Genomic DNA, 22,400 nt, shown 5'->3' with positions numbered 1-22,400 from the left:
ATCGGTGGAGTACGGAGGATGTTTAGGGCAGTGAGACGACTCTGTAAGATACTGCAATGGTGGATGCATGTCATCATACACTGGTAAAACCAATGGAATATATAACCCCAGGAGTGCACCCTAGTGTCAGCGTGGGCTTTGAGTGATAACGACGGTCAGCGTAGCATCTCTGATTGTAACAAATGCACCGATCTGGTGCAGGAGGCTGATCGTGGGGAAGCTGTGCAAGGGTGGGGACAGGGGGTTCACGGAAACTCTGTACTTACTGCTCAATTTTTTAGTAAACCTAGAGACAGACAGAGAGAGAGAGAATGGATGCTGTATGCCTTTCAGGCCCCTACAGCTTACTAGAGGAGAGAGGAACATAAACAGATCTTCAGACATCGATAAACGGGAGTAAGTCCTGCACGCATACAGTGCAAGCAAGCGCCTTCCTTTTTTGTTGTTCTGATATTTTGTCTTCATTTGTGACAGGTGCATGCAGAGGGTCAGTACTATTTATCATTCAGAGAGGACCCCCTTCAGCCTTATTTACTGCAGGACGAGCAGCTTCAAAATGCCTGTGGCCTTCCAAGACAGGGGTGAGGGGTGCTGAGTGGAGAACGTCCACTAGGCTGGGTGCACAGCAGCCCTACAGCCAGAGGGAAGGAACAGAAGAGTTGGCCTTGACTGATGAACTCAGCCAGACCACTTTGGCGTGGCTGTTTTGCATCCCTCTGCCCTTTAATTTGATGACTTCCCGTGGGGAGCCGGGTGTGGAGAGGAAGGCAGAGCTTAGGTCAGCGTTTGTCTCTTTGGGCCTTAAACATTGGGAGGCTCCATTAAGGGCATTAAGTCTGGTGTCTAGTGATGCAATTACCCTGTGCTATGTGGACGGAAGATCAGTGACTGAGTCCATATTCAGCTCTATTCATTTGGGGGCTTAACTTTATGACTGAGGAAAAGTGACAACGGTTGGGTTTACAAGATTCCAAAAGAGCAAGGTAAAAAAGAATTAGTTCCACTGTAATTGAATGAGTTTCAATCCATTTTTAAAACATAAAGTCACTTAGATAAAATATCAGCCTTTGGAAGTGGGTTTACCATCCCACCAACCCCCTCCCCCGTCGATATCCTAGCCTGGTCTAGATGCAGCCAGTGAACCAAACCAAGTGAGAGAGATCTTGAGGTGAAAAACAGATATTGCAAAGGAGTCTTAGACTAATGTCTACCTTTTGTATGGGGGTGCATTGCAAACTTTTCCAAAGTGTATTTAACTGAGGAAATTACGCATCATTACAGAGCAATACAGAAAGTGTATTGGCTGCAAACTCAATATACATTCAGTGGAGCTGTCATTATTTCTTCAGGCTGGAACTTTTTCATTGAATGAAAACCTCCAGGCAGATTTTCTCCAACAATTCCAATAATGTATTGAAATTACAAAGGTGGTATAACGTAACGAAATAAGAAAAGGTGAAAATGTGACCCTGCAAAGTCACATAGGGATATCATGGAAGATTTCAAGCTAGACTTTCAGTTCTTCAACGTAAAATGCTTTGTTCTATCTACCTCAGGGGCCCTCACTCATGCTGTTCCTTTCTCTCTTCCCTTCAGTCTTCAAGTGACCGGCCCCTTTTTATCATTCAGATCTGGGCTTCAATGTCACCTCCCCTGAGAGGTCTTCCTCAGGAACACCCTATGAAGGAGGTTCCCTCATTCCTCACTGTGACTCTTTAGCATTGTAACCCAGATTCCCAGATAATATTGAGCAATTTTATAACTATACATCTATTTATTTGTTTACATGTTTGTTCTATCTCCTACAATGAATTGCAAGACCCACCAGGCAAGGGCCATGCACAATGGGTTTTTTTCCCCAAGGTACATCCAGTGTTTCCAAGAGTATTTGGTATATAATAGGTACTCAGTAGATAAAGGAATGTGAAAGTAACACTGGCCATGGAAGTCTCAGTGGAAGAGGACTCATTCATGAGGCAGCTGGTATAGTTTCAAGTGCTATCTGGTTACAAAAATGTAGGTAATGAGCATCTTTTCTCAATACTATCAGATCTATTTTGATTCTGTGTTCCTAAAAACACATTGTATCTACTCAACTAGAAGGGCTGAGGAATGGGAGCACCCCCCCTACCACACACACACACACACACACACACATACACACACTTGTTTCAGGCACTGTGAGTTCCTTGGGACAGTGGCTGGATCTTATTCATAAATTTATCCCTAGCATTGAGCATAGTGCCTGGCACAGAACAGCTGACCATGTTTGCTGAATTTAACCAAAGTGAGATATTTGAAGTGCTTTCTGCCTTCTCCCTGGAAGAAGAAAACTGAAGCAATTCAAGGTAATATTCTCTGATTTTTCTGTCCAAGCTTTGTGGGAGTAGGGTTAATCTTCCTGGCAGCTTGTAAAAGATTGCACAGTTGGTGAAAATATATGACAAAAATAGAATCAAATCTTCCTCCCTGAATATAGATTAAAGAGAACCACTTATTACTGTGCTGAAGAAATAAATTTCTTCTGTATCTGCCTGGCTATGACCAGGTAATAATGCACAGAAATGTAATGTTCTATTTCTCTGGGTTCCTAAAGTAGAGAGAGAGAGAGATACAAGGAAATATATGGAAAGGAAGAAAGACTCAAATACAGATATGTTCCTAGAATTCTAAGAGAGGAACAGACTTATACTGCTGCTCCCACTTTTAGGATAGATTATTTAAAAAATAATAATAACAATTCAGTTAGATCAATTCTGCCCATTTCCAAGAAGGAACTTGTAATTTTCTAAATAATATACTATGCCTGTCAGGAAATAATTCCTTATGTAGCTTAAAGAGCTGATACGATGGCAGGCAGACAGTCAGATAAAGATAAAGGATGAAGGCCATCAAGCATGGTCAGGGTAATTACAGGGTACAAATTCCACTCTTCACCTGGGAGCATTGCTTTTTGAATGTTCCAGTAGCTGATCTTCAGCTTTCACTTCCAAACTGGGTGTTTACTTCCTTTATCTCTCTCTGTCTCTCTCTTTCTCTCACTTTTCTACGAATTTAAATATAATAATAAAATAATATTAAATAGTGCTTATTTATTGAGGTCATTAAAAGTAGACACTAGGGAGTCAAACAGACCCGATTCAAACCCCAGCTCTAGAGCTCTGTGGTTAGCTATGCTTACTGACTAATTTGTGTGTGTCAGTTTCCTCATCTGCGAAATAGAGTATTGTTAGTAGCTACCTTGTGTGTAGGGTTGAAGTGAGGGATTAAGTGAGAAACTGCCTGTGAAATGCAATGCTGCCTTATATACATTTTGGGGAAAAGAGCTCTTTTGTCTTTTGTTTACGGGTCAGTGAGTATGTTGGCTGCTTTATGTATATTCATAAATAGAATTATTTAAACTTTACATAAACTTGAGGCAAGGTACAGTTATCCCCATTTTACAGATAAAGAAACTGAGACTTAGAGGGGTTGGATGACCAGGTTACAGGGCTAGAAAACGGCAGGAGCCAAGTCTTCAATTTGGAGCTTCAGGATCTAAGCCCGGTGTTCTTTTCACTGTATTGTAAGACATTCAAAAAAAATCAATTCCTGGAGACATTGTTTTATGAATTTGTTATTTTATTCTGTAGCTATCTATGATCACCTTCAATCTACACATAGGACTTTTCTCTGTAACTTTGTCAATTTCTGAACATATTTTTATTTTCATTTTATATCTTAGCTTATGAGCCTGAGAAGACTACATAGTGTTTTTATGAGGACTAGACCTTTAAAAATAATACTTTTTATTCATCTCAGGATGTGGCCTCTTTTTTAAAGTGCATCATTCTGTTGCTGAGATCTTATTTCTGTCATATGGACCATCTCTTGCCCATGACCCTCTTTAGTCTATGCAGGTTCTAACTGCTATGGATATAAATCTCTAGTTGTAAACATCAGAAAACCCAACTGAAGATGGTCTGAGCCAAAAAGAGATTTTACTGACCATCAGGACAGGAAATTCTAGGCACAAAGAGGTCCAGTCCCTCACAGAACATGGTCTTCCTCTCTCCAACTCTTGGCCCTTGTTTTCTCTCTGTTGGCTTTACTCTCAGTGAGACTCCATCTTAGCTGTGACAAGATAGTGCAAGCAGCCAGGATCATATCCTAGTTTCTCCGTAAGTCCAGCAGAAGGAAAAATTGTCTCAAAAAATTATCTCTTTTCTGACAAAATTCCCAGAATTGGATCTCATTGGATCCAAGTTGATCATGTGCCCATTTTGAACCAATCACTGTGCTCAGAGGGATTCAGAGGCTCCCACTGGCCAACACGAGTCACCTACCCTCCCCTGAAACTCCACTTGAAGCTAACAGGCTGTGAATGGAGGAGGTGTAGAATCTTAAGGAAAATTAGGGGCCCCTTTAATGAAAAGAATGGATTCTAGTTGTCAATCATTATAACAACACTTAACTTTTCCTTTCAGAACTGTAATCTGTTTGGTAATGGACATTTGCCCACTTCCCTCAAAACATTCTATATTCTGCTCCCACTTGTATAGATGCTGACTTTCCATCCCCAATGTCCCCCACCTTGCTTCTTCTCCAACCCTCACTCTCTTTATCAGCACACCCTTTTTTGAGTTATTAAAGGCTGTCTCTGGTCAATTGGCAAAATGAACCTGTTGGCCAAAATAAAATCAGATGTGTGGGTAAGAGTAATATGGGTCAACAGTTGTTTTGGAATTTTGTTACATGTATTTACCTTGGACCAAGGTTTTTAAAGTGCATTTGTGTAATAGTTGTGTTTTTATGTGATCTTGCTGTGACTGAGGTATGAGCTTTGCCATTAAGTGAGGACAATCACCAGAGTAGTAAACCCTGTCAAAAATGCATGGTGATGCATTAGAACATGACCTGAGATCACTTTTCTCTTGCCTTTTGACTCCTGGGGTTTTCCTTTCTCTAGGGGCTGGGTATTTTTTATTTTTTATTTTTTTAAATTTTATTTATTTATTTATTTATTTATTGCGGTACGTGGGCCTCTCACTGTTGTGGCCTCTCCCGTTGCGGAGCACAGGCTCCGGACGCGCAGGCTCAGCGGCCGTGGCTCACGGGCCCAGCCCCTCTGCGGCATGTGGGATCTTCCCGGACCGGGGCACGAACCCGTGTCCCCTGCATAGGCAGGTGGACTCTCAACCACTGCGCCACCAGGGAAGCCCATTTTTTATTTTTGATGTGCTACTTCTTGGTCCCGATTTCTTTTTTCAGCTTATCTCTGGGTGTCTCTTAGGGTTCCAGAGTCCCCAAATCCTGTCACTCCTTATCTAAGACCAGCCATTCACTGATCCTACCAATTCAATAAGCAATTTCTAAATCTCTATCAGCATCTCAACCTCGTCCAGCCACATCCTACTTCACATACACAGTAAATCTTGGTGGTTATGAAAATAGGCTTTAATGATGGAGAGACTTGGGTCAGAATACCAGCTGTGTTATTTATACTTATCTATGTGACCTTGGGCAAGTTACTTAACCTCTTTAAGTCTTAGCTTCCTCATTTGCAAAATGAGACTAATGGCACCTGCCTTGGGTTATTATGAAGATGAAGCAAGCTAATAAGAGATTCAGAGTTCCCACACATGGTGGCCTCTTAGTAAATATTAACTATTATTTTTGTTACAGAATGCTTTCCTATGTTTCAGTTCAAAGCTAGAATACTTATAAAGACTTCACACTGTAATGTCCATTTCACTAATATCAGCCTTTGAGAGATATGAGTACAGAAGTCCAAGAGGAAGAAGAGGCTGTGAATAAAATAGGTGCCAGTTATCTATTTATTAACTGATTCCATCAACCATTATTTAATGAGCATGTACACTGTACTGGGAATATTATCAGTTTGTTTGCAAGTTTATAGCCAGGGGCCATTACATTCTGTGGGTTGTGCCAAAGAGACATAAAACTAGATTCCTCTCCTCAAGGAGCTTTCACTCTTGTGAGAAAGACATGACTCAATCCATGAAGGAATTCCATGAAGAAATAATGCAGGAGCTAAATCTGCTCATTGTCAGGAAGTGATATGCACACTGCATATTCTCAGAGGGTTCTAGAAAGAGCATGGCATGCCCAAAACTCTAGTGGAGTAATGAGTGAATCAGTGGGATGAGTGACATTTGTTGACAAGGACTCTTGGCTTCAGTCCAGGCTACTCCCTGGCCTCTCCCTTTGCTGAGCACAAGTAGGCAGATTGCTGCGAGGACAAAGATCACTGGCGATGTTGAGGACGTCCAAGAGCACATTAGTTTATGAAGGAATAGAATTAGCAACCCACCCCATGCTCCTCAGGGCCCGACCTGTGACCTCGTGCAGGTGGAAGCACTCATCTCTCTGTGTCTACCCTCACTTGATCCTCCTACAGAGACACAATATGACTGCTGCTTCTGCAGCTGTCATCAAAATCTGCCAGTCTCCTCAGCTTGAACCTGAAACCCTTGAGCTTCTCCAAGAGATCCTCTGCAGAGAATGTAAGGGTTGAACAACCTGATTCCTATATAAATAGCTCCCTTGGGCAGAATGAGCGGATTCAACTAAATGCCATTAGGTACATAAAAGTTAGAGCCTATAACTAAATGATATACTCTGGTACTGTGTAAGGGGAACATTTTTGGAAAATTTCCTTATAAGGATCATCATTGTTTCATGATAATATATTCTTTTTCTCTTGTAAATATAGCTAGAAGTTTATTAACTTTATTGATGCTTTACAAGAACCAGTTTCTGCTTTCATTGATTTTCTCCATTGTTTTATCTTTCTTTCAATTTCATTAATTTCTGTGCTTATATTTATTATTTTACTCCTTCTTCTTGCTTTGTGTTTAGCTGGCTATTCTTTCTCTAATTTTTTTAAGGTGGAAGCTCAGATTATTGATTTGAGACGTTTATTCTTTTCTAAAAAGAACACTTTACGTATAAACTTCTTCCTAGGTGCTGCATTAGCTGCATCTCACAAATTTCGGTATGTTCTATGTTCATTTGTATTTAGTTCAAAATACTTTCTAATTATCGTTGAGGCCTCTTTGTTAGCAAGTGAATTTCTTAAACTGTATTGCTTAATTGCCAAACATTTAGGGGTTTTCCATATATCTTTATTATTGGTCTAATTGATTCTGTTATGGTCAGAGAATATATGTTATATGATTTCATTCTTTTAAAATAATAAGGTTTATTGTGTAACCCAGAATATGGTCTATTTTGGTCTATTTTGGTGAATGTTCCGTGTGTCTATTTTGGTGAATGTTCTGTGTGTACTTGCAAATAGTGTGTATTCTGTTGTTTGGGTGGGATAGTGTATAAATGTTTATTAGATCACATTGTTTGATAGTATTACTTATGTCTTCTATACTCTTGCTGATTTGTCTACTTGTGCTATTAATTTCTAACAAAGGAGTACTGTAGTCTCCAAATGTAATTGCATATTTGTCTTTTTCTTCTTTCAGTTCTATCACTTTTGCTTCATGTATGTTGTAGCTCTGTTATTAGGTACATACACATTTAGGGTTGTTATAGCTTCTTGATGAGTTGACTCTTTTATCATTATGTAATACCCGTCCCTTTATTCATGATGATTTCCTTTTTCTGGAGTCTATTTTGTTTGGTGTTAATATGGTGACTAGCTTTCTTTTGATTAGCATTTGCATGGCATTTCCCCCCATCTTTTTACTTTATCTATATCATTATGTTTGAAGTGAGATTCTGTAATGTGCCATTTTATTATTAGTTTTCTGTTTGCTCTCTTTTTCCCCCTTTTAGATTATTTGAATATTTCTTGTCATTACATTTTAATTTACATATTGGGTTTTTTAAACTATATCTCTTTGTGTAACTTTTATAGCTGTTGTTTAGGAGTGGTTACCATATACATACCTAACTTTTCTCAATCTGCTTAGAGTTCATAGGTCACCACTTCAAGTAAAGTATAGAAACATTACAGCTATATAAATTCCCTTGCCTTCACCCTTTAAGTCATATCATTAAATCTGAATATATTGAAAATCCAATCACATATGTTATAATTTCTTATTTCAACGATCATACAAAAATATGGGTGTTGCACAGATGTACATGTCATCCTTTCATTGGGGCAATTCTAATCTTTGCCGTATTGTTCTAATTTTAGTATATGTGCTGCTAAAGTGAGCATTGAATATGTTTTTGAAGTGCTTTCCTAATAAGGATTTATCCAAAACTTGCAACAAGTTTGTGAAACTATGATTATTAGAAGTACAGTCTATATGATCAGGGAAGTGTTTTTCTCTGAAGAAAGCTAGAATTGCTTAACGAATTATGCTTTGACATGAAAGGGTACAAAATGAGGTCTTTTTAATCATGAACTAAAATAGAATGTGGAATTAAAAACTAGAAATATACACAGAAATATTTTATAACCAAAGAAGAAATTTTTTTTTTGCAAAATGAAAGTTTATAAGATCAAAACTATCAGTTATCTGCAGAGATGTCCAAACGGGAGGTATTATCTAGAAATTAAAAGGGAACTGTTCTTTTTTTCAGTAAGTGGTAGATCTTTGGAGAAGATGAAATAAAAGCTAACTCTGCTAGGTTTGGGATTAGGGAAAGTAGAGGTCATACCACACATTGTTTAGCTCATAGCCAAGAAAATAATCACATGTGTAAAGCATCTTTCATTCAAAAAAAAAAAAAAACCCCTCAAAGGCACTTTAGCATATAATTTTATTTACCTCTTTCACATTGCTATTGTGAATATTGTCCACTGTCCCGAGCAGGAAAGTGATGAGTCTGTGTGGCATGCAGGGAACGTAGCAGTCTCTCTCTGTAACCTTGTCCTTCCCAGAGCATGCGGTCATTGGCTTGGAATGTACAGCTATGAAGGTGACTGCTTCTCTAAAGGCTTTGGTGATGTAAGCCCGAAACCAAGGAGGAGGCGAGCAATTAAGCCTCACCTTGATGAAGCTATAGTGTACCATGAGGGCTGCACGTTAGGCTTGGTGACTGTTTTCTTCAGTGAATAGGAGACATTTGCACTTGGAGTTTATGGGGAAACAGCCTGCCATAAAGGGCGGTCAGGATACCTTGCCATTTTCTCTGCCTATCAGATGCCTGACTATTCAGGAAGGTTCAGCTGTAGTGCCTTCTGCTCTATGAGGTCTTTCTTTCTGGCCACTCCAACTGTGATGAATAACCTCTCTACATGCTGACTTACGTAGCCCCTCCATCTGCCATGTGTGGCAGCCTTAGTCTTCTTCTCATGGGACAATTCTCCTGAAATAGATTTTAATCTACATTAAGACCAGGGCAGTGCCTTTGTTTCCCCAAAGTGCCTTACCCAGTGTGCCTGAAGTTTGAGAGAGGCAGTTAGTAGAGTGGTTAAAAGCATGGGCTTAGGGCTTCCCTGATGGCGCAGTGGTTGAGAGTCTGCCTGCTGATGCAGGGGACACGGGTTCGTGCCCCGGTCCGGGAAGATCCCACATGTGGCGGAGCGGCTGGGCCTGTGAGCCATGGCTGCTGAGCCTGCGCGTCTGGAGCCTGTGCTCTGCAACGGGAGAGGCCACAACAGTGAGAGGCCCGCGTACCGCAAAAAAAAAAAAAAAAAAAAAAGCATGGGCTTAGTCTGTCTGAGTTCAAATCCTGATTCCACCATTTCCTAGCTGAATGACTAGGGGCAAGTTACTTAAATAACTCTATGCCTCACTTTCCCCACTTGTAAAATTGGGATACTAACACTATCTGTAAAGATTAAATAAGTTAAGACATGTAGAGTGCTTAGCATTTTTTTGCCTGGTACCTAATAAGTACTGTTACTTATTCTTATTAAGTGATTAATTCTTTTTCTTAGAAAGCTGTGGAACAAATATATATTTGTAAGGCAAGAAAGACCACAGACAAGAGCAGCTAAAGAGAAGGCAAAGAACACAAATTGAAGTTGACCAGATTCCAGATGCAAAAGACTTAGCACCTGTTTTTAAAAGAAATGGAGGGTGGGAATGTAAATTGGTACAGCCACTTTGGAAAACTATCTGGCAATGTTTTTTTTTCTTTGTGATACGCGGGCCTCTCACTGTTTTGACCCCTCCCATTGCGGAGCACAAGCTCCGGACGCGGACGCGCAGGCCCAGCGGCCATGGCTCACGGGCCTAGCTGCTCCGTGGCATGTGGGATCTTCCCGGACTGGGGCACGAACCCGTGTCCCCTGCATCGGCAGGCGGACTCTCAACCACTGAGCCACCAGGGAAGCCCCATGGCAATGTTTATTCAAGAACATTCTAATACTCTAGAACCAAGCAATTCCATTCCTGAGTATATAGCCAACAGAGAAGTGTCCACGTATCGTGAAAGGATTTTTATAGAATATTCATAGCAGCCCCATGGTAGTCGTTAACTGGAAACTATGCAAATGTCCATCAACAAAAGAATGGATAAATAAATTACGGCAATAAAAATGGGTGGTTTGCAACTACACACAGCAGAATGGATGAATCTCACCAACGTACTGGTGAGCAAAGGAAGCCAGACACGGAGGAGTATATACTACGTTTATTATAAGATTCCAGGCAAAACTACCCTGTGCTGTTACAAGTCTCACCCCAGGTGGGTGAGAGCCATGGAGAGGGAGGAGAGCTAGAGAGATCAGAATGAGCTTCTGGGCAGCTAGCTAACATTTTACATCGTCATCTGGTGCTGGTTTCATGGATGGGTTCAGCTTGTGAAAACTTATCTAACTGTCCACTTACAATATATGCATTTTTCCCCATGCGTGTATTATCCTTTACTAAACAAACAAACAAACAAACAAAAAACAAACCAAAAAAAAAAGAGGGAGAGAGAAAAGAAGTAAAATAAGAATAGAAAAGAAAGAAAAAAGAAGGGAATGCAAAAGACAAAATGAAAGAAAGAGGAAGAAAACAAGCCCAGAAGGTTAAAGGACAGGATCTTGGATCTGGCTGCACCTGACTGGTCTAGCACACCTCTCTCTCTACCTTACACATCACCCCCTGCCCATCCCTGCCTCCCCCTGCCCCCAACCCTACTCTATTGATCCAGCACGAGGATGGTGAATGCATGGTTTTCAGGGTCCTTCCGTTCTCTTCCGCGCTACCCGCAGCCCCTCCCCACTCTGAGCATCCCTAAGGCAAGAAGGGGCTTTCCTCGTGGGTATCGCTGCTAGGAGAGTAACTTGGAGGAGCTGATGCTTCGTTAATGAACGTAAAGCTTAAAGCCATCTTCCCTTTCTCTCTCTTCTCTTCTCTTCTCTCATCCTCTCCACCCCCCCCCCACTCCCATCCCCTTTTACCTTTCCCAGGGCATCCTCCTACCTGGGTGGCGGTGCCGCCCGGCCGGTCTGCGCGCGCCCCGCAAGGCCTGGGGTGCGGGCGGGGGCCGCGCTCGCGGGGAGCCCCTCCCGCCCGCCCGGGCTGACCCCGCCCCGCGGCGCCGGCTATTTTGGGCGCGGGCGGCGACCGCGGGATCGCTGCCGGGCGCGGATCCGGTGACACCTCTCAGCGCGCGGCACTTGTTGCTCTCAGGACCTGCCGGCCATCCCTGAGTCCACCTTTCTCCCTCGCCGCCCCCTGTCCCCTCCTGGCTTCTCTCCTTTCCGTGCGATCGCCCGGGACACCGATCTCTCAGGCACCGCTGTCACCGGCTGGAGAAATAGATTAAAGGAAATAAACTCTCTCCGCAGGGGGCCCAGCCGGGCAGCAGCAGCGGCAGGGGCTGGAGCGCTGGCCCGGGCGCCGCAGAGGTGGCGCCTCCCCGGCCCGGGACGCTGGCCCCGGGCGCCGACGGCATGACGGACGCGGCGACAGCTAACGGGGACGACAGGGACCCCGAGATCGAACTCTTCGTGAAGGTAGGTCGGCGTCCCGCCGCCGCAGCACCTGCCGCGCCTCCAGCCAGGCTCGCGGCTCACGTGCCCGGGCGCCGAGCGCTCTGGGACGCGGACCTTCCCCAGGGAGCACAGCCCAGCCCTGACGGTCCCTTGGGTGGCCTTTCTGTTGCTTCGGGGCTCCCGGGAGGGATGGAGTCAGGTGCAGTCTGGCAGGTGGCTGTCTTCTCGGAGAGTCTGCCAGGCAGTTTGTCAAACCCGCCGCAGGACCAGCCGTCACCCTACCCAGGCGCGATTTTGGCCTGTCCTGAAGGGCATCTCCAGGTGCAGGGAGATGGCAGGAACCTGGCTGGACCCCTGAAGCTTTCTTCTAAAATTGGGGGGTGAGGGGAAGGAAGAGGGAGAAAAGAAAGCATTACTAGTAATATGACCTTTGGCAAAGCAAAAATAACATTTCTTAAAATCCCCCTTTTCTCTTTTACTCAGAGCTATTAAAAGAACAGCAAAAGGAAACAAAGACGTTTTCTTGCTCTGTGACCCGCAAAGCAGAAACCAAACACTCCACTCGCCCACATTATTGTAATTGTCATAATTATGCTTCTGCGGGGTTGTAGCAGAAAAGGCTAAGGGTAACCTGGGGCGGACTGGGAGGAAGGGGCATAGGGGAAAAAATTAAATTAAGTTGCCTTGCTCCCTGGGCAGAAACGGGCTAACATCCAAACCTGCTGCACTTCCTTTGCAACCTGGAGGGGGGAAGGATGGAGGCCGAGGCAGCGTCTCCTGGTCCTCGAGCGTAATAAGAAAGAAACATTTGATAGGTCTTCGTGCAGCAGAAGCCGGGAAACCTGAGGCGCAGGGAAGTTGCCTCCGGGGCGGTGCAGAGTCGCCAGAACTTGGGGGAGGGGGCGTCGGCTGGCTGCCTGAGCGCTGAGACCTTTCACAAAAGGGAAAAAACCCTCAGAATGCAGTTTCCCTAGGCATATACATGTAACTGAGAAGGGAAGAGAACTTGGTGCCTGTCAGGGGCCTCCTGGCTGAATTTAAAAGGCATATATATTCCCCAAGGATGGGGCATATACACGTCTTTTAAATTTGTTTTGGCCAAAGGATCTTTATCTAATACAAACTAATTAAACAAATAGAGTTTCACAGAAAGTATAAGATCTATATGACCTTTTGGTTTTTGGTACCTTTTGACACCTAAAAAATAATAAACCAGTTGTGGAATTTACACTTGGAAATTGCTCAGCCTCAGTTGGCCCAGCCTACCACGAAGCTTTGTTGGATTTTTTCATTTTGGAGAGTTATTTTTCAAAATTATCCATAGATATTACATTTGTTTTTTAGTGAGACTTACTTTCCTCAACCTGTTTCTCTCCCCCAAAATGAGGCTTCTGTCTCCCTCATTTGGTTTCTGGGACCCCTCTGGGAGGATTTCCAGGCTCTCTGGCAGACCAGGTAATGAAAGAGGTCATGTCCTCCCAGGCTGGGCAGTGTTGGACCCAGGGCCCGGCAGGTCTGCCCTGACCCCCAGCGTCCAAGGCTGCGGTCTAGGGAGTGAATACGGAGAGCTTTTACAGAGCAAGGAGTCTTGCTGTTCTTCTTGAGGAAAGCTATTCTAGGACTTTCTCAGATTCCTTGGGAGCAGGTAGTTTCACGGTGTCAAGTTCCTGAAAGATATTTGAAACACAAATTGACTCTTTTAGAGCCAAAGGAGCCCTTTGCCCCCTCCTAGGTGAGAAGACCATTCTACCTGCGCCTTCTGAATTTCATGTTGGCAGCTTGGAGGGTTTCTCCATTTGTATAGAAAGCTCACTTCGCTGCCCCCAGTGCCTGCAAGAATTCTAAAGTACCTGTGTTGTCATTTGCTTTTTTTTCCCTAAAGGAAAGGAACCCATGAGAGCCAGGCAGACCTTCTTGGTCAGCGCAGAAACCAGATTGATGAGGGAACAAAAAAATCAGATAGGAAAGCTCTTTTGATTCCCCCACCCCCCTTTTGAGCTTCTGGTTAGTAGTTATCATTTACAGGGACAAGTAAAGGCTGAAAAAAATTGTGAAAATAAAGACACTGCCCAGGCTTTGAACGGTTTTGTGTTAGAGAAGCAATGTCCTGATTTATAGAATCAGGCATTTCCACAGTTTGCCGTGTCTCTTAGCTGTATGATTCCCATCAGAAGAAAGTCCTTCTCGTTGACGGGGTCAGGTATCTGAGGTAATTTCTGCAGGCCCAGCGGGTTGGTTTCTAGGAAGCCTCCCAGGCAGGCTTGCCTCACCCAGTAAGACTTGTGATGTCATCTTCAACCCTTCCATGAAGGGACCCTTGCCCCCAAACCTGGCCTGTCTCCTGGGTGTGTCATTCACAACCTCCATAATCCAGAGTTTCAAGGACATACGATTCTGTGCCACATCAATTGATAATCATCTGTTACTACTGCTGCTGCTAATAATAATACTAAATGGTAGCGTTTTAGGACTTAGGGAGCGCATTCAAATACCTTATCTCATCAGATCCCCAGCTTCCTTGTTCGGGAGCCTTGGTTCACTCAGGAAAAGTGATGTAAACAAATAAATGTGGCTCCCAGGGACCTCTTGAGACACGATGCTGTCAGAGCACTTGGCAAGTGGCCGTTTGCTCTCCCTGTAACAACCTCAGGAACTGAGGAGGATGATTTGTCCCGTTTTATGGTTGAATAACTCAGGTGCTCAGGGAGCGTATGAGAAATGCCCAGAAGTAGATGGCAGTAAATAGCATTCAGACCCAGTCCTCAGCTAGCAGTTGAGACTCTACACATTTCTTACTCTTTTCCAAACACCCATATGTCAGGTCTTGCACCTTCTTTTGCCAAGTCAGGCTTTCAAGTGTTTCCAAGATGATCCTTCCTGGCAACTTACTAGTCCATTCTAACGTGGGCATAAAACGCTGTCAAAGCTCCTGCCCAGCCCTGCTCTGTACTCCAAGTCTCTCCCGTCCAGGGAACATTCTAACGGGGATGTTTAAGAGATCACAGAGGTTTGAGGAGGTCAGCTCTGATTCTCATTTCCCAACTGATGTGGATCGAGAAGAGGAGCCAGAGACCTGGATTCAGATCTTGTCTCTGCCTCTCGTTTGTCGAGTGACTCTGAGCAAGTTCAGAGTGTATGAACAAGTGTATGAGTCTCAATACACCTCTCTTAAAACAAGAGGGTGGTTACAAATAAGGTGCCCGTATCTTGAATTGTCCAAACCAAGACACTTCTGAGAGAGAAAGGAGGTGCTACCAATGGTTAGGCTGGGACAACAGGTGTCACCGATGTTGTGCAGGACGTGTGGCCACCCTGGTTATGAAAATACCTCCCCCACAGACGGGCTGTGAGGATGCCACAGGCACAAATAGAGGAAAGCATTTTGTAAATTGGAAATTGCCATGAACACATTGACTTCGATAAGGATATGAGTTCCGTGGCAGATAGAACCTTTCTTGATCTGCAGGTCCCTGATTTGCCTTAGAGAACAATGGCCTGGCTGATTCCTCACTCGCAGGGCTATTTTGAGAATAAATGAGATCATACACAGCTGGGACTTTGATCACAAAGGGAGGACAACAGGTTAGAGTTGATAGTGGCAGTGAGTGTGGTTTATTGAAAGAAAAAGGAGCTCGGAAATAAAAGCAAAACAGAAAGTGATTTGGGAAGACAAACGCAGGATGTGCTGCATAGTTAGATCTCCATCTGTATCGACTCCCTCACCCCCAGTCCCTAGACCCCCGAGGTAGAAAGCCACCCAAGTGAAGTGATGATGGTGCACCAGTTGGCAACAAGTGTCTCTTGGGGCCAAGGCTGTGAGTTTCAACAGAAACCAGTGGTTCTCAACTTTGGCTACATATTCAAATCATTTGGGGGAGATTTTAAAACTCCTGATGCCAGGCTGCTCCCCAGGTCAATTACAGAAGAGTTTCTGTGGGTGGGACCCAGAAGTGGTATTTTTACCACACCCCCAGGTGACTTCGGCGTGCAGCTCTGGTGGAGAGCCACTGAGTCCTCATCAGAGGCGGGTCCCGAGGCAGTCAGCTTTGCCACAGTTGAACTAGGCGGCCTTGCTAGTGCAGATGAATGTCTAGAACTTCTAACAGCCTCTGGGCATCGTGATCATCCCGATCAGGAGCATTGTTGATAGAGAGCTTGCAGCCAACCGGTGCTCCGGGAACAGATGCTGACGGACTATAAAGCCCTATCTGCAGGACTCCAGAACAATCCGTGCATGGGGTCGGTCTAGTAAATAATCATCAATTCAGCCTGGGGGAAACAGAACGGAGTCCTGCTGTTTGTCTGATGGAAATGACTAGTCTTTTCATTTACTGAGTGATCCGAACGTCTCTGACAGTGGTGCAGGGCACAAGTCAAGACGTGGTGACCCATGGTGTGGTCATCTGACTTCCAGAACAGACAAGATCAAATCTTTTTGTGTTGCCTCTCAGACCCCAGCTGCCCACTGGCTGCCTGGTCACCTGCCCAAGCATGGGTTTATCAGGTTTTGAAGTTCCTTTGATCACATTATGCCACTGTGTTTCTTTCCCACTACCTCCTGGTTTTGATCTTTGGTCAATAATCCAATACACCAATTCATCTGCCCTGCTGTGTCAGCGAGTGCATCCTTACCTGGTAACACATTCATGGCAGTGCTAATGTCAAAGGGTGACTCATATACGTCCCAGGTTCCCTGGCAGGTGGTGGGAGTGAGGACTGAGGGTCTCAAGATGCTAAAGCCCACAGCCAGTGGTGTCAGGTCCTGCCTCCCTGCCGACTTGCGCTGTTTCTCTGGGTGTTTGGTGGCTCTGTCCACCCAGGGCAAAGAGCCCATCAATTTAGACGGTCAGGTCAAAAGCTTTCCATTCTTGGTTCCTTTTGAGATTCCAGATGCTGGGCCCATGTGAGTGGTGACAGGAGGTGTAGTAGAAAAGTGCAGTTTTTGGTATCAGACTGAGGGTCATCTGCTGTGTGAGCTAGGACAGGCTGCTTGACCTCTCTGGGCCACAGTTTTCTTACCAGTGCAGTACTGATAATGGCAATACCTATTTCCTGGGGTGGGTGTGAGCACTGAGTGAGCTGTGCAGAATCTGGGGTCTAAGTAAAGCCTCCTCTGCAGGCCCAGTATAGCCCAAAAAGTGAGAAGCCAAGCCTTTGCCTGTCCCTTCCTTGATGTGTCCCAGAAGTCAGACATTCAGTCCTATGTTCTGCTGCCTTGTTGCTGGAGCCGGGACAAAGGCCGCTGGGAGTCCGAGCACAGGGCAGCTGTCTCTGGATCTGATCGCCTCCCACAGGGCTGCTGCTTCAGAAGCTGGAATCCCCCACAGGCCACTGTTTGAAGTAATGTAACCACAGGGACAGTGTAGATCTCTGACCAATGGGTGGATTCTTCCAACTCAAGGGATGTTGATTCCTCCTGTAGTTGCTCCCACATAGCTCGAGGGGCTGGACCAGGATGCATCAAACCACTGGGGGTGCCCCTCCCCTTTCAGCTCCATGGGGATGATACTTCCGGGGTTTTATCCCCTTCTTGTCACTGGATTCCAGGTGGGGCCTCCCAGGCTCATCTGTAGGTGCTACAACTTTGACCCTTCAATAAGGAGAAGGCTCTGGAGTCCACGTCCTTTAGTTCCAAGAGGACCCCTGGGATCTCTATGCAGATTTTCTCACTTGCTTGCAAACTTCAAGCTCTGCCTAGCCATGGTTACTCTCCTAGAAAACACACACACACACATTTACATGTATTATCTATCTGGACTATAGGAAAAACATAATAGACTCTCAATCTCTGGTACCTTTAAAAACTGTTACCCGGGAGACATTCTCAGTTGTCTTTTTCATCGAAGCTGGAAGATCAGAAATAGTGAAGATGCGAAGTGTTTAAAGCATGGGCTTCCTGAAAGTGTGTCTCCACCCCGGGGCATCTTAGATCTGATGCTGCTTGTGAGGGGTGAGCTCCAACTACCAAGGAAGTGTCTCTGCCAGCTCCCTGAGTGAGAATCTACTTTGCACACTCATATATTTATTCAAGGAGTATCTTAGTTCTGAGATGTGAAGGGCTTTAAGGATAAATAAGATAGATAATCTGCTGTCAGAACTAAAATGAATTCTTTCTGGTAAAGAGAAATGGAGTTTTTAACCTCTAAAACAAAGTCCCCTCTAGCTCTGTTAGCACGGGAAGTTTCTTTGAGTTATGTTTATTGCAGCACTCATGGTGAACAATGGCTAGGCCACTGGCGCACAACCTTTGGGGCATGAAAAAGTCACTGCAAAGCTTTTTCATATGGACTTGCCCAGCCCTGTCCCCAGAGATTCGCATTCAGGAGGTGAGGGTGAGTTCCAGGTATCTACCCCTGGGTGATCCTGGGATTCATCAAACATTGAGAACCACTGGCCTAGATCATGGGTAAATAGGGTTGAACCTACCCAGTGGAGGATCCAAAGGGCAAGAGAAAGTCGACTCCCCACTGGAAGCGTGCATTTCTTGGGATGGAGGAGGCTGAGGCAAATATGCTTATTAGCATGAATCACCCCAGATTGACCCTAAATAAACCAGAAAAGGGAGGAAAGGAATGCTTTTGACCTTTCTTTTACACTTGCTTTTCTTCCTTTGTAATTTTTTTATGATATAGGAATGACAAGTAATTTAAAAAGCTGGGCATGAAGGAAATAGTAGTCAGATAAGAAATGTAGGGCGTTAAGAGATTAAAAACAATCCATCAATCAGTTAACCAATTAACAAACATGTTTATGGAGCCACCTACTCTTGTGCCAGGCTCAGTGAAAGCTGAAATCAGGGAGGGGAGATCAAAGAAGATGGGGTCTCAGCAGCCCATGAACTTGCAGCTGAGGAGTAAAAATGCCAACATCATGCCCCGTGAGTGGTAGGAAGTGAAATGAGGGGAGCCGATGAAGGGACCCATGTGGCTCAGATGAGGTCTCCAGGTCTAGTCTGCGGGGAGGTGGGGCCTGATTTGTGCTCTGAAGAGTGATGAGAGTCACTAGGAGTGGGCAACCATGTCAGGTCCAGAAACAGTATGGAGACGAGGATGTGTGGGGCCCAGTGGGTCTACAAGGTTGGCTGAAGGGAGTGGTATATGGAGGGCCACAGTTGGAAATAAGATAGAAACACAGCAGTGGGAAGGGGTTTTGAATGGCAGGTAAGTGGGTTTTGCCCCCTGGTAAGTAATAGGGAGTTACCAGAGGGTTCTACCCAGGGTGGGAGCTTGATCTGGTCCCTGCTTCATTAGAATGGTTCCTATGCTATTTTGCACGATGTGGTGGGAAGATTAATGAATGACAAGTAAGAAAACCTGGATTCCAGGTCTGGCTCTGCTACATATTGGTGGTGGGGCTTTCTTTAAGGCCAAGCTTCCTCTTCTGTAAGATGGGCTCCACAATCATAAAATCATAGAATTTCTGATTGGGAAAAGCCTCTTAGAAGTCATCTGGTCTGACCCCCTCTTGTCAGATAAATTCACAGTCTAACATTTCCGGTTACCTGCTCTATGGGTTTGAGGAAGAGAAGCGAGATGACATGTGAGCTGCTGCTGTTTTTGTCTTTCCTCTTATGGCTGTGTTCACGGGGATTATGAAGAAGGAGAGCCTTGCAGCAGAGGCCGGGGAGGAGGCTCCTCCAGTGTTTGCTGCGGGGAGGCCACCGTGAGCCCAAGCTGGGGCTGAAAGGAGGGGCCTGCTGGGGAGGAGTGATGTGGGTACAGAACGAGCACAGGCCTTGGAAGAAGCCTCTGCAAACACAGGAAGGAGGCCCAAGTCTAGATTCATGGTCAGTTCACCTCTGGAGAGACTGGTTTCCAGGTCTGGAATGGTGATGCTATTGATGGGCTTGACCACTATTGTCCAAGCTGTTGTAAACGGATTGAGTCTAGATGAATGAATTGAGCTTCAGCTTTATGCTTCCTTTTTAACCTGGAAACCCTACGGATCTAGGATAGAAATAGAGCCGCGAGGAAGGGAGTTGTTGGTCATGAGACTAATCTTCTGGTTTTAGAACTGTTCTGTTTGAGGTGATGGCAGACCAGTTGAGGGCAGATGGCCATTGGAGTGCTGGAAAACCAGAGCTAACAATGAGATAAAAGTCAGGCTAGGGGTGTGGATTTGAACTCGTGTTTCCTTCCTACCACCGTTGAAGACATGGGTTCGGACGAGGGAGCTTGGAGAAGGGGTAAAGAGGTAAGGACTGTGCTTTAGGAAATGTCCATTTCCTAAATGAGGAATGAGGCCCAGGAGGATTTAGCAAAGGTGATGAAGAAGCAGAGCGGTAGGAAACAAACATGATGTCCCAGACAGAGGAAACCATTGTATGGACGATGGCTTGTAGAGGCAAGAAGTGTCCGGAAGCGTCTAGAAGAACTAAGCATTCTACTGTTCTTTGGCAAAGCGTGTGAAGGGATGTGGGGAAGGCAGACAGATATATAAGTTTGGGTCAGATCGTGAGGCAAACTGAGCAATTTGGGCTTTTATTTAAAATGCAGAAGATCCCATGTGTTACCTCCTGCTTGTGGGGCAATTATATTTTAAAAGCGAGGAAGGTACTTAATAATCTGAACGTGGTGTGCCTGGCCCCTTTGTATCTAAGGAGAGGTATTCTGAAGTGGAGTTCATCACACTGTGTCTTGGGTGACCCCCAGGCTGTGGTGTGTAGAAGTTTGGTGCTGGTTACCCTATACCCTATACCAACCTCTACGGAGCTCAGGGTGATGTTTTCCACTTCAGTTTATCATTATTCTAGGGTAAGCAGGGAAGACTCAAGTATCAGACTGGAGATAACACAAAAGGTGAAGGAGGGGAGGGTTTGTAGTGAATGGACGCCAACTGCAAACCCATTACCTAGAACGCAGAGGAAGTGAAAACTACGTCCCAGTTACTGTTGCTTATAAACTCAGTTTGGGAGGTTGGCATGACAGCAGATAAAGACTTCTTGACTCAGCCCAAGGCTCTTCTCCCCTCACTGCCCACCTGTGTTTGACAGGGAGCAGAGACCCAGGAAACACAGCAGGTAGGTGGTTGCAGGGAGGGGCAATCTCACCTGCCTTTTATTCATTTTCACATTTGGCTTCTGTAGCGTTTTGTAGTTATATCGTAAAATCTAGCATCCACTCTGTCTTTGTTTTCATGCCTTGGAAACCAAAGGAGCCATATGTCTGTGGTCCTTTATCACAAATGCCTCAGATTTTTCCTGTGGAGATAAAGGGTTCTGAGCAGGGCTGGACCACAGGGCTTTCGGGAGAGAAGGATGCCACGTGGGGAAGGTTACATGACCTGTTCTCCTTGGAGTACTTTAGGAGCACGTCAGAGGTGTTATCTGTCTGGTGGGATTATTATAAGGGTCAAATAAAATCAGAAACATAAACTCCTTTCATAAATTAGAGTTTTCATTGTTTAAGTGTAGGGCATTGTATTGGTCAGTATGCACCCATCACCTTGTTCCCACAATAGCTCAGCGGAGGGTTTGGTGAACGATCTTCCTTCTTCTGGCTTCTTCTGCTCTGTGGTCCTGCCACTCCCTAAGGCTGCCAACTCCTCTGCTGGACTGTGCATTCGACCAGCACAGGGGGAAGGATGGAGCATCATGGGGAAGAGGTGAAGGACCACATGGAAAGTGTGCATGGTCCCTGCCTGGAGGCGGCCAAGTCACTTCCAGCCTCTTTCCATAGTCCAGAACTCAAGTGTCATTGAGCTGTGTTTTCAGGAATAGCGGAAGCAGGTTTGACAAACAACAAACCAGTCTCTACCGTAGAAATGATTTATTTCCTTGTTTCCTACCGCTGTGTCATCTCATCACTCCCTAGGACGGCATCCTGCCGACAGCCTCTCTCTTCTTCTGTCTGCCATGTTTGATACCATGAGCTTAATCTTCCTGGAATACTCGCTTTGTCGTAGCCACTCCTCTACCTGCTAGATCAAGTTCCCCTGCTTCTACCTGACATTGAGGACACTCTAACCAGGCCTGCATTCCCTTTCCCAGCCGGATTTCCTATACTCCCTTAAAACGGTTCCTTATGTGTCCGTACAGTTTCGGAAGCATTTTCGAGTCTCATCTGATTTTATCCTCACACAGTCCCTTGGAGGAAGGAAGAGGTTTAATCCTCAGGACAGACAAGATGACTTTCTGGGGCCTGTTCTCTGGTTTCTTCTGCACAAGCTGAGGGAGAAACCTGGAGATCCTGACCCCAGACCTGAGTGATCTCAACCAGCACAGGGTGTCCCAGCCTCGCATGATCACACGATCTACCTGGGATGCTTTACAAATGCCGGCACACACTTATGAGTCAGAGTCTTGTGGTGAGGAGGTCCCAGGCATCTGTAATTAACTAGTGCCCCAGGGATTCTGATGCACAGTCCATTATGGGAACACTGCCCATGACTTAACAAGGGCCCATGTGGATACCCTGAACCCAGAGAAGTGAGTCTAACAGTGGGAATGTGAAGGACCGTGACATGCACTGGAGAGAAATCTGAGGGGCAGCGGGTCTTCCAGCTGCTCCCAGGTCACCTCAATGTACATTATATTCCAATCCTCTTAAATATTGAC

General features: G+C 45.1%; 1 protein-coding gene across 1 annotated transcript in view; it reads left to right on the top strand.

Moving 5' to 3' along the window:
* The first annotated feature begins 11,500 nt into the window (after positions 1–11,500).
* Positions 11,501–22,400, top strand: part of CLIC5 (chloride intracellular channel 5) — a 108,861-nt gene continuing 97,961 nt past the window's right edge. Inside the window, exon 1 of the mRNA XM_082639038.1 lies at positions 11,501–11,866. Within this exon, the coding sequence (XP_082495164.1) occupies positions 11,804–11,866 (63 nt within the window). The 5' untranslated portion in view covers positions 11,501–11,803. The remainder of the gene's footprint in view (positions 11,867–22,400) is intronic.

This window comes from Mesoplodon mirus (genome assembly GCF_964341445.2).
Source record: "Mesoplodon mirus genome assembly, chromosome: 12".
NCBI classification, from domain to species: domain Eukaryota; kingdom Metazoa; phylum Chordata; class Mammalia; order Artiodactyla; family Ziphiidae; genus Mesoplodon; species Mesoplodon mirus.
Note: the sequence above shows the minus strand (reverse complement) of the source record. Positions and strands in the feature narration are given on the sequence as shown.